Source organism: Triplophysa rosa, linkage group LG10 (genome assembly GCF_024868665.1).
Source record: "Triplophysa rosa linkage group LG10, Trosa_1v2, whole genome shotgun sequence".
NCBI lineage: Eukaryota > Metazoa > Chordata > Actinopteri > Cypriniformes > Nemacheilidae > Triplophysa > Triplophysa rosa.
This window is the reverse complement of record NC_079899.1, coordinates 9,329,878-9,341,574: the sequence shown is the minus strand read 5'-3', so window position 1 is coordinate 9,341,574 and position 11,697 is coordinate 9,329,878. Positions and strand designations below refer to the sequence as shown.

The 11,697-nt window shown below is 39.0% G+C and overlaps 1 protein-coding gene and 1 long non-coding RNA gene across 4 annotated transcripts; one reads left to right on the top strand and one right to left on the bottom strand.

Annotated features, from left to right (window-relative positions):
- The first annotated feature begins 419 nt into the window (after window positions 1-419).
- LOC130560653 (uncharacterized) lies at window positions 420-2,773 on the top strand. The gene is made up of 3 exons (XR_008963726.1): window positions 420-482; window positions 694-737; window positions 1,296-2,773. It is a non-coding gene; the product is annotated as an uncharacterized LOC130560653 (long non-coding RNA).
- Window positions 2,774-2,860: 87 nt separating this feature from the next.
- LOC130560562 (uncharacterized) lies at window positions 2,861-10,182 on the bottom strand. Of its 3 annotated transcripts, none has more exons than XR_008963712.1 (7): window positions 8,500-8,979; window positions 6,505-6,670; window positions 5,968-6,414; window positions 5,088-5,155; window positions 4,833-4,876; window positions 4,146-4,277; window positions 2,861-2,903 (listed from the first exon to the last, which is right to left on the bottom strand). XR_008963712.1 is itself a non-coding variant. In XM_057344427.1 (7 exons), the coding sequence occupies exons 2-7, from the start codon at window positions 8,698-8,700 to the stop codon at window positions 4,232-4,234; spliced, it is 972 nt and encodes a 323-aa protein (XP_057200410.1). In that variant the 5' UTR covers window position 8,701; window positions 9,771-10,182; the 3' UTR covers window positions 3,367-4,231. The 3 variants fall into 3 exon arrangements, 2 of the variants coding, with proteins under 2 accessions (XP_057200410.1, XP_057200408.1); XM_057344427.1 differs by lacking the exon at window positions 2,861-2,903 and adding an exon at window positions 9,771-10,182 and having other exon boundaries at window positions 3,367-4,277; window positions 8,500-8,701; XM_057344425.1 differs by lacking the exon at window positions 2,861-2,903 and having other exon boundaries at window positions 3,367-4,277.
- Between the last annotated feature and the right edge of the window lie 1,515 nt (window positions 10,183-11,697).

The following is an 11,697-nucleotide window of genomic DNA, read 5'->3' as shown; positions in this document are numbered from 1 at the left end:
GCTATTTGACTGAAGATGTCCTTGGATTTCCTCACTCTGACTGTTTGCGCTGGTGTTATATATCACTCTGCATTTTGCATTGAATTTAGCTACACCAATGTTCCTTCAGTTCGAAGATAATGCATTTATCAACCTTCAGCCTCTTGGCTATGGCCATACCACAGCTGTGTGGTTATCCAACCAACCTCTTTCTTACTTGTGCTATATTGTTTAAGTATTTTACAATGTCCAGTGTGATATACATACTCAAGTTCCGTGATTAATGTTGATTCCAGATTCTGTGAAACCCTGTTTAGTACAGTATATATGTTATGGGTTCATATAAATACACAAGACCTTAGATCAAATGCAATACTTCTATTTATTGTTTATCATTTGTTTGTCAACAAAACCTTTTTGCCTTTGTCATTTCAGGGTGCCGAAAATGCAGCAGGCAAAAAGTGTGGCAATACGACTCTATCATTGACAAAAGAATGACAGAGGTCAGATGTAGAACCATATTTCTTATTAATGTCTCTTATATCCTCCTCATTGTACAATATTACTTTATAGCCTACATACTGATGTTTAGCCCACGTCACCCGACCAGTGCATATAGCCAAACGTGAACGTCATTACTGTCTGTATGGTTTTGTGAAATGGTAACAGTAACTACACAAATATAATTAAATGTGTTTCCGTGTGTTTCTGTAGGATAAGGCTGAAGTAAAGGTGCGCTGGTTGCCTTGTTCTCATTGGTAAGTACTGACATACAGTACGTATCTATTCATACTTGACTATAATGTTTCCTATCAGCCCTTTGATTTTTTTGGTATAGTGTTGTTTTAGGGTGATAGAGTAGTATGTACACACATTGGCTGCCAACTGGCTGCAAACAGTCTTCGTTGAGAGCCTTTGTAAATCCTGTCCCCTAATCAGGAACATAATGTAAAAACAACATGATGCGTACTTGGGTAGCGATGTGCGTTGTCTGTTGTGACATGACACAATAATGCATGTAATAACATGGGAGTCAATGAAAGCATACCAAGCGATGCATGTTCAGGCTGCACTGAAAGTGCATCCATGATTTTGCAATTACAGCATACTTGCTTTGACTATAAATCGGCCCTTAATGTTGACTGCAATTTCTTTACATGGACTTCAAATATACAAAGGAAATTACCAATAAATGGAAATTAGAAACACAGATTTTGTGAAAATGTACAGTATAAGCTGTGAATGTTGTAGACATTGTGTACACAAACAGACTTATTCTCCTGATCTAATGTAAGATGTGCTGGATTTAATTACAGTGGCAAAGCCTGGGAGGACACGTGGGAGCCTGCCAGCCAGTTCCTGAGCTTAGCACAGGACTCTACAGCAGTGACCTGAAGTTTAAAAGAATATAAATAAAACAATTATACACACACACGGACCCATGTATAGGTATGTTTCAGTTAAATTTCCCCTAGTTTTTTTCAGGTTCTTCCTCTTGAAATCATTATGCATGCCTGAAAATACATATATAGAGAGAACTAATAATATTCTTGACACATTAAATTCATATTCAGTGTTCTATAGCATTTCTAATTGTTCATATGTATTGATTATTATCAAACGTTTTACCTCTGAGCTGTCATTGCACGCCATAAACCACAAACCTGATGACTTTGACACTTAAATTAGGACATTCAGTATACACATGCAATGTGCTGATTTTAGTGTGTGTGTTCAACTTATTCTGTCTGATTGCTGTATATTTGTTCATATTTGTTGTTTGTCTTTACTGTCTTTCAAATGGCACTAAATTTGTCTCCACCTCAATTTGTTGGACTTGTGCAATGAGATATTCTATTTCTGACTTTGGTTCTAATAAAACACTGTTAATTATGTCTTGAAAATTTGGCTATTCTCTCTGTTTTCAAACTCTGCGCCAACATTATTTTCACATATCAATAAATAGTGTCCCTCTGGGTGTCAGAGGGGAAGGAATATGGACGCTTGGACAAGACCCCATGCGTAATTACAGCTTGGATCAAATATGCCCAAGACATCTGTTGGACCAGGACATGGACTCTGCCCAGTAAATTCCTGCTTGTCAACAAAGTTAAAGAGGTTTCTTTTAAAAGTATCCATCGCTGCTATCCTGTTAAATCTTTATTAGTTAAATTCAGAAAAGATATTGATGAAATCTCTATTGAAATGTACTTTCTCTTTAACACATACAGAGACTGTCTTTTGTATAACACCTGGCTTATAGGTACTGCATCTCTTCAACTTTGTTTTATTATCACACTTAATTCTCTTAGATAAAACTTCAGCCTCATGTGTATTCTACTCTTTTGGGTCTTGGATGTTTACCCACAGCCTGTTGAGCGGATACAAGGAATAGGCTAAACTTGTAAGAAAGACAAACTAAGCATGACGTGTAGTCTTGGATTAGGATACTTTCTTTACAGATCCTGGTGATATTCTTTTTAATAAAATGGAAACATTAACCACAGCACAGTGATCATAGTAGACTAATTCCCTATCACAAAGACTGACCAAATGGCTTGATGGTAACCTTGTCAATTTGTCTGTCTGTCTTTCATTCTCTGTCTCTCTTTCGCTGTCTCTCATTTGCCGCTGTACATCCTTGGCCAACACCTATGGGATGATGGTCATGCATGAATTCTCCATCATCTTAAAGCTGAAGCTGCAGGACTACACTGCTGCCCTCGTACTGTACTGGAACAGTTTTGCCATTGTGAATTTCATGAGGAAAAGAGTCTGCCTGCGCAGGAAATTGATGCACTCTAGCCTGGCAGTGAGCCACGTAGAGCAACATGCAGCAGGCAGACTCTTTTCCTCATGAAATTCACAATGGCAAAACTGTTCCAGTACAGTACGAGGGCAGCAGTGTAGTCCTGCAGCTTCAGCTTTAAGATGATGGAGAATTCATGCATGACCATCATCCCATAGGTGTTGGCCAAGGATGTACAGCGGCAAATGAGAGACAGCGAAAGAGAGACAGAGAATGAAAGACAGACAGACAAATTGACAAGGTTACCATCAAGCCATTTGGTCAGTCTTTGTGATAGGGAATTAGTCTACTATGATCACTGTGCTGTGGTTAATGTTTCCATTTTATAAAAAGAATATCACCAGGATCTGTAAAGAAAGTATCCTAATCCAAGACTACACGTCATGCTTAGTTTGTCTTTCTTCAAGTTTAGCCTATTCCTTGTATCCGCTCAACAGGCTGTGGGTAAACATCCAAGACCCAAAAGAGTAGAATACACATGAGGCTGAAGTTTTATCTAAGAGATTAAGTGTGATAATAAAACAAAGTTGAAGAGATGCAGTACCTATAGCCAGGTGTTATACAAAAGACAGTCTCTGTATGTGTTAAAGAGAAAGTACATTTCAATAGAGATTTCATCAATATCTTTTCTGAATTTAACTAATAAAGATTTAACAGGATAGCAGCGATGGATACTTTTAAAAGAAACCTCTTTAACTTTGTTGACAAGCAGGAATTTACTGGGCAGAGTCCATGTCCTGGTCCAACAGATGTCTTGGGCATATTTGATCCAAGCTGTAATTACGCATGGGGTCTTGTCCAAGCGTCCATATTCCTTCCCCTCTGACACCCAGAGGGACACTATTTATTGATATGTGAAAATAATGTTGGCGCAGAGTTTGAAAACAGAGAGAATAGCCAAATTTTCAAGACATAATTAACAGTGTTTTATTAGAACCAAAGTCAGAAATAGAATATCTCATTGCACAAGTCCAACAAATTGAGGTGGAGACAAATTTAGTGCCATTTGAAAGACAGTAAAGACAAACAACAAATATGAACAAATATACAGCAATCAGACACAGAATAAGTTGAACACACACTAAAATCAGCACATTGCATGTGTATACTGAATGTCCTAATTTAAGTGTCAAAGTCATCAGGTTTGTGGTTTATGGCGTGCAATGACAGCTCAGAGGTAAAACGTTTGATAATAATCAATACATATGAACAATTAGAAATGCTATAGAACACTGAATATGAATTTAATGTGTCAAGAATATTATTAGTTCTCTCTATATATGTATTTTCAGGCATGCATAATGATTTCAAGAGGAAGAACCTGAAAAAAACTAGGGGAAATTTAACTGAAACATACCTATACATGGGTCCGTGTGTGTGTATAATTGTTTTATTTATATTCTTTTAAACTTCAGGTCACTGCTGTAGAGTCCTGTGCTAAGCTCAGGAACTGGCTGGCGGCTCCCACGTGTCCTCCCAGGCTTTGCCACTGTAATTAAATCCAGCACATCTTACATTAGATCAGGAGAATAAGCTTTTGTGTACACAATGTCTACAACATTCACAGCTTATACTGTACATTTTCACAAAATCTGTGTTTCTAATTTCCATTTATTGGTAATTTCCTTTGTATATTTGAAGTCCATGTAAAGAAATTGCAGTCAACATTAAGGGCCGATTTATAGTCAAAGCAAGTATGCTGTAATTGCAAAATCATGGATGCACTTTCAGTGCAGCCTGAACATGCATCGCTTGGTATGCTTTCATTGACTCCCATGTTATTACATGCATTATTGTGTCATGTCACAACAGACAACGCACATCGCTACCCAAGTACGCATCATGTTGTTTTTACATTATGTTCCTGATTAGGGGACAGGATTTACAAAGGCTCTCAACGAAGACTGTTTGCGCCAGTTGGCAGCCAATGTGTGTACATACTACTCTATCACCCTAAAACAACACTATACCAAAAAAATCAAAGGGCTGATAGGAAACATTATAGTCAAGTATGAATAGATACGTACTGTATGTCAGTACTTACCAATGAGAACAAGGCAACCAGCGCACCTTTACTTCAGCCTTATCCTACAGAAACACACGGAAACACATTTAATTATATTTGTGTAGTTACTGTTACCATTTCACAAAACCATACAGACAGTAATGACGTTCACGTTTGGCTATATGCACTGGTCGGGTGACGTGGGCTAAACATCAGTATGTAGGCTATAAAGTAATATTGTACAATGAGGAGGATATAAGAGACATTAATAAGAAATATGGTTCTACATCTGACCTCTGTCATTCTTTTGTCAATGATAGAGTCGTATTGCCACACTTTTTGCCTGCTGCATTTTCGGCACCCTGAAATGACAAAGGCAAAAAGGTTTTGTTGACAAACAAATGATAAACAATAAATAGAAGTATTGCATTTGATCTAAGGTCTTGTGTATTTATATGAACCCATAACATATATACTGTACTAAACAGGGTTTCACAGAATCTGGAATCAACATTAATCACGGAACTTGAGTATGTATATCACACTGGACATTGTAAAATACTTAAACAATATAGCACAAGTAAGAAAGAGGTTGGTTGGATAACCACACAGCTGTGGTATGGCCATAGCCAAGAGGCTGAAGGTTGATAAATGCATTATCTTCGAACTGAAGGAACATTGGTGTAGCTAAATTCAATGCAAAATGCAGAGTGATATATAACACCAGCGCAAACAGTCAGAGTGAGGAAATCCAAGGACATCTTCAGTCAAATAGCATCACTGAACATCTCTCGACCAATCAGAATATAATAGATCATTTGACTGGACCTAACTGTTGTATCAAAATGATCTAAATCAAAGAGAACCAATTCATCTGAGGACAGCAGTATTTGCCTAATTACAAAAATAAATACATAAATAAATTATTAATTGCCCGTTAAGAAAGTTCACTTAACCCCTTTTTCTGGGTGAAGGGTAGGAAACAAAAAATAAATAAAAAACCTTTACAGCAAAGCATTGCTGACTATAATGTCATCAAAAACCAACTGGAATCATCTAGCAGTGCCAATAAGGCTCTGGGAAGTGTTTGGAAGCTTTTGTGTGCATTTTATGTATTTATTTAAACCATAATTAATTCTGCATAAGAGATTGGCTGCAAGAAAGTTTACTTTACCCTTTTTTCTTTTTTTGGGGTTTGGTTTGGCAGTCAGCGGCTGAATTTGCTGAGGCTGTGGCTGGACCTGGAGCTGTTGAGCTTCAGGGTGAGTCTGGGGATGGGGTGGAGAGGGCAAAAAGTAGAGGTTGAGGACGACACCATCATCAATCTGTTGAGCTTCAGGCTGGGTCTGGATCTGCCGGTCAGGCTGGGTCGGGGTCTGGATCTGCCAGTCAGGCTGGGTCTGGATCTGCCAGTCAGGCTGGGTCTGGATCTGCTGGTCAGGCTGGGTCGGGGTCTGGATCTGCTGGATCGGGGTCTGGATCTGCTGGTCAGGCTGGGTCTGGATCTGCTGGTCAGGCTGGGTCGGGGTTTGGATCTGCTGGGTCAGGGTCTGGATCTGCTGGTCAGACTGGGTCGGGGATTGGATCTGCTGGTCAGGCTGGGTCTGAGACATCTGGGGTCCTGTTAAGGAGGTAACAATTTGACATTCATTTTAATCTGTATACAACAAATATTTTTTTTAATAAGTAATGAGTTCTGCATAATCACAACCTTGCTTTTTAAGTAAATACTCATAAGCCTTCTTCATGGTGTCAATAAAAGGTCGTGTGTCATCATTTAGTGGCATTCCAGCACTTATATCGGCGATCAACGGATTATTTTTCTTTCTGCCCATAAATAAAATGGGCATATAGCCCAAGGAAGCAAGTTTCTGCACCTGAAATTAACAAAAGTACTTAGAAAATTCACATTGCATTAATATCATGGTTACACAATTCACATCATCACTTTTTGTTGAGGTGACATCACATTTGTATGAAATCAATATTCACATAGTGTCAGGCAATGACTGGTAATGCTTTACTGATTAGGGATCTGAGTTTCTAAACACTGAGAGGAGCGGTTCACAAGTTTTAATGTGATCTGATGACATTCATAAGCTGACCCACTTCCATCATAGAACAAAACGTGTAGAATAAAGAGTGAAACGGACTGGTTGTAAGCAGATGAACCATCAACATGCTGGCAATGAGCTCTGACATGACTGTTAAAATGAAGGTTGCACTGCAAAATAAACAGAGCCATTTCTGATTTAAAACAAGATTTGGAGATTGTCCTAATCAGAATTGACAGTCAGATTCCCTTGTTGTGCAAGGACCATAGTTGCTAAAGGGGCTTCTCTCTATTGGTGCTGTTCGGCAACCGGAGGGTTGCAGGTTTGAGTCCAGCTCTGCCTGCCCTCATCGAAGTGTCCTTGAGCAAGATACAGAACCCCTAACTGCTCCCAGTGTGCAGGATGGCACCCTGCATGGTAGCCACCGGTGTAAGAGTGTGTGGATGAATGTAAGGCATACATTGTAAAGCGTTTTGAGTGCTCAGAGGAGTGGAAAAACACAATATAAATGCAGTCCATTTACCATTTTACCATATTGTGAGTAGGAATAGAAATTTAATCAGAAACTGGATATGATTTTGTCAACATTGATGCCATTCTCTTTCTCTTTTCTTACGAATGCTCTGTTAAGAAAAGTAGTCCTATGCCCTGGCCATCATACAACTGGCTGGGGTACCATCACCTGAGTTCAAGTGCTGACCAGTGGTCATTTCCGGATCGCAACCCAACTCTTTCTCCCACTCACTTCCTGTCACTCTCAACTGTCCTATCTGATTAAAGGCAAAAGATATTTCAACACAGCATCCCAGTGTCAAGACAGAGGTATTATCTCTAGTTTTGGATGTTTGTTCCTTAACAGAGTTATGAATGGTCCTTAACAGTGTGCAATTTGACTAGGAATTAAATAACTAATTGTTGAAGTAAAAATAAGTAGGCTGTCATTGGTGCAAATTCTTAGTTTTTTTGTTAACCATTTATTAACAAGGAAACTTTCGGTCACCACTATTAGAAAGGTCATCAGTTGCATAGGATAGACTATGTTACATGCATCTGTTATAAGCAACTCGAGAGAACATGAGTAATTTTGGATGCAGTTCACATCTATCCAAATGTTGTCCCATTTATGGTATGTGTGCCAGCTTTAGGTTAAGTTGAGGTCTTTGGGATGCACGCATAAGCCTGTCAGTGAAAGGAAAGTTTTATAAAACTGTAAGTTCAGTCACAAGATGACAGAATCTTTGACCAACCAAAGGAGAAACTCTGGCGTAAATCTACCCATATCCCTATTCCTCGAAATCAGTGAGTGCTGTCGTTAGATAGAGGAACGAGAAAATTTGATGCAACAGGAACCAAATAGCAAAATGCCAGCTAACGCTAAGTGATGAGGGCGAGGAAAGTTTCTGTTATCTGAGCCCCTTTCAGTTATGGTCAGCTCCCACTTCGCAAATTCGGTCTATGTCGATTTTCTTCGTTACTATTCTTACTGACGGCACTCATTTAATCTCAAGAAACAGAAAAATGGGTTGATTCACGCCGGATTGTTCTACGCAGTTAGAAATTATAATGTAGGATTGTATTGATGTTAATGTAATGTGCTTTGAGTTTCATATTGACTACCATCCAATTCATGAAGCATGAGTATTTTTAATTACTGCAATTTGGGCAGAAGAAACCACTCGTGCCGCATTCCAGTTTTTCCAGACCCCCTGCCCCCACTCATTATCCAGGCGGTCTTTGAGGGCCTCCATCTTTTTACTCTTGCTGAGGCTTGCATAGCAGGAGCTGCAGCACTTCCTGATGGCCTGGTTCTCGACCTGGCAAGCAGGGCAACGCCTGAATTTTCGCTTTGTCATTCTGAAATGTACAATACACACACACACACAAAGATAATTATGATATTTTAATACGTAGCACATTTTAAAGGCAAACGGATTGTCATACAAATAAAACCACAACACACACATACAGAAATAGCCTACAGGCACATTCAGTGTTGGACTCTGCTGCAAAAAGGTCTTTATTACCGTCAAAAATACACAGGTCTATGTCCACAGTTTCAGTCATTGAATATACGTAAGGCCGTCTAACACAAACAAAGCCATTCTTGAATGAAACACTCCCTGGCATATTACAGGCACTGGGATGGCTTGATAATCCTCAAGTTGTCTACTGGTGATCTAAAAATTGGGTAGGTGATGTCAGTCAGGGAAATTTCACAGTATGAAAAAAAACCTACTTAATTGATTACCAATGATGAACTTCATCAGCAGGTAGGCTTTATTTTAGCTGGACTACTTCAATGTCTTGAGTGATTTTAAACACCCTTAAATAGCCACGCTCTACAGTGTATTCTACATCATCCTAACAAACACAGCATTGAATCTCCTGGCTGAGAGTTTTGTTAAATGACACCTATTCAGGTTTCGACTGAAGTATTGAACAGTGTTGTAGTGTTGAACAAACTAAGAGTTTTGCTGCACTTGGTGAAAACACTATAGACCGAAAGCTAGAGACCTTAAAATCTCCACAACCTGTTACAGCCCCATGAATGGATTTACATTGAAAATCAATGTGTTTAAAAAACAATCAATGCAATGGAAATGCATTTCAGTAACTGTCCTTGACTTAGTCTACAGGAAGGTGGGACGCGTGTTTAATCACATCTAGACGAGATAAGCTTTCTGAAAATGTATAGTTTAGATGGATTTTAAATGAACTTACCCTATTCCCAAAATGTATATAGGCTAATCTAACGTTACTGTCTAGCATACTGCACATTTTATTCATCATGATACTTATCTATCCCTTGTACAGCAATGCACAAAAAACAGCTACAAATACAACAAAAAACTTTTGACATTTTTTTAATCATTTTTGATAGGTCAGTGGTGTACATAATTTCAAGTTTGCATGCAATACTTACTTCCTTGCAGTTCAGTAGAGCAGCGGGAAGCGTGGATGCTTGGGATCGATGCGAATACGTCCACCTGCCCGATTCATTCTGCGCATGTGCGAAACGTTAAAAATCTATAATTTAACATGATAATAGCGACCTTTCAGGGCTAAGGTGCTTCCAAACAAACGTAATTAAATGATGTGATGATATGTCTATGTTATGATTATACTTTAAAAAAACAATGCTGATTCTTGAAAAGCTTGCTAATAGAGCAAGAGCAAATCGCGCGCGGCAGCTAGCAGTGGCACTTCCGGTGGCACCCTGAGCTGCCGCGACATTTGGGAGCTGCCTCGACTGTTTGCGCTCATTCATTGATGCTTTTTCGGGATGTGTGTGCAGATGTCGCGACATGGGGGAAATAATTGGCTAAAGCAAATAGTTAAATGTCCAGCCTACAGTCAACCAAACATTCGAGGCTTTAATCTCAACTGTCATTAAATACACTGACTAGGCCTACTTACAAACTTGCGAAGAACGAATCGAACCCCCGCGTCAATATCTAACTTTGAGGGATTTAACTAGGCTAAATTCAATCTAACCTGGTCATACGTCAGTTTTCCGCATGCGTTGCATAAAAATGTTCAGTTTTCTGTGGCCTAAAACCTGTTGTATGTTTTAACGCAAGATAATGCCCACATCCAGCCAAGATATTTGTCATTATGATGATGGCTGTAGTGGTGGGTAAACGTTGATCACCCATCTCTTAAATCTCTTAAGTTTATCCACCTCTTGATAGTGTTTAACCACCTCATGATAGAATTTATGCACCAAAATGCAACTTGAAACATTACAAAACCACACTGCATCACCTACATTTAAAGTGTATAATTATGTCTAATTCTAGATGCAATACTTACGTATGGAAATCGAAAAACGCAATGGTGCTTGGGATCGTCGCATGCAATGATGTATCACTGCTAAGTAGTTGATTGGCCAACGTGAAGTAGGGTACAGATGCAAGACAATTATTATTATTATATTATTATATACAACAGATAGGTCCGGTCGAACAATTTATCAATTTCTAATCTATTTTGGGGGCGGACAATGAACGAACAGAAATGAAAACTAAACGTAGAAAACACAATTCATGTCTTAAAACTTCGTTAGTTGGTAATGGAACCAATATAAAAGCAATAAACAAATATACCGGGCAAAACGCTTTTTAATAAAGAGCGCAAATCGATTTTGACCCCCTGCTTGCGTCAAAATCCGACGTTGAGGGTCTGACCCATTTAAAAAAAGTCTATCCTCTGTAGCCTAAAACCTGTTGTATTTTTATCGCAAGATAATGCCTACATCTAGCAAAGTTATTTGTGATTATGACCATGAAAACCGAAACTTTCCAGCACACGCGAGAGATTCGTTAGTTGACCCCCCGCGTCAGAATCCGAAGATGAGGGATTTACATTGAAGTGTATCGGACGGCCATCTACGTTGAAAAGCGACGCAAAGGGGGTACCTTCTGCCTCGGATGTCGACGCCAGGGCAACATGAGGTCTAGCATGGTCCAATATCTCGTATAACGTGCCAATGAGGGTGAGACCTGATTGAGAACCAGAAGAATTGGTGGAGGGGCCCTTAGGAGGTAAATGCCTGGTCCCATTTAAGTACATCTAATCCCCCATGGGTTGAGGTTCCTACAGCAATATCTGCTGACCTCTAAGATGTGCCTCCTGCACTTTACCAAGTACATATAAACAAACAAATCCACATGGGCAGCAGTGTTGGATGTAAATAGTTACTAAGTAATTAGTTACTGTAATTTAATCACTTTTCCCTTGAAAAAGTAAAGTAGGGCATTACTCTTATTTTTTCTGTAATTTAATTACAGTTACTTCTGATGTAATTAAACTAAATACTTTGTGTAATATATGCGTGTGCAATAGTGGAA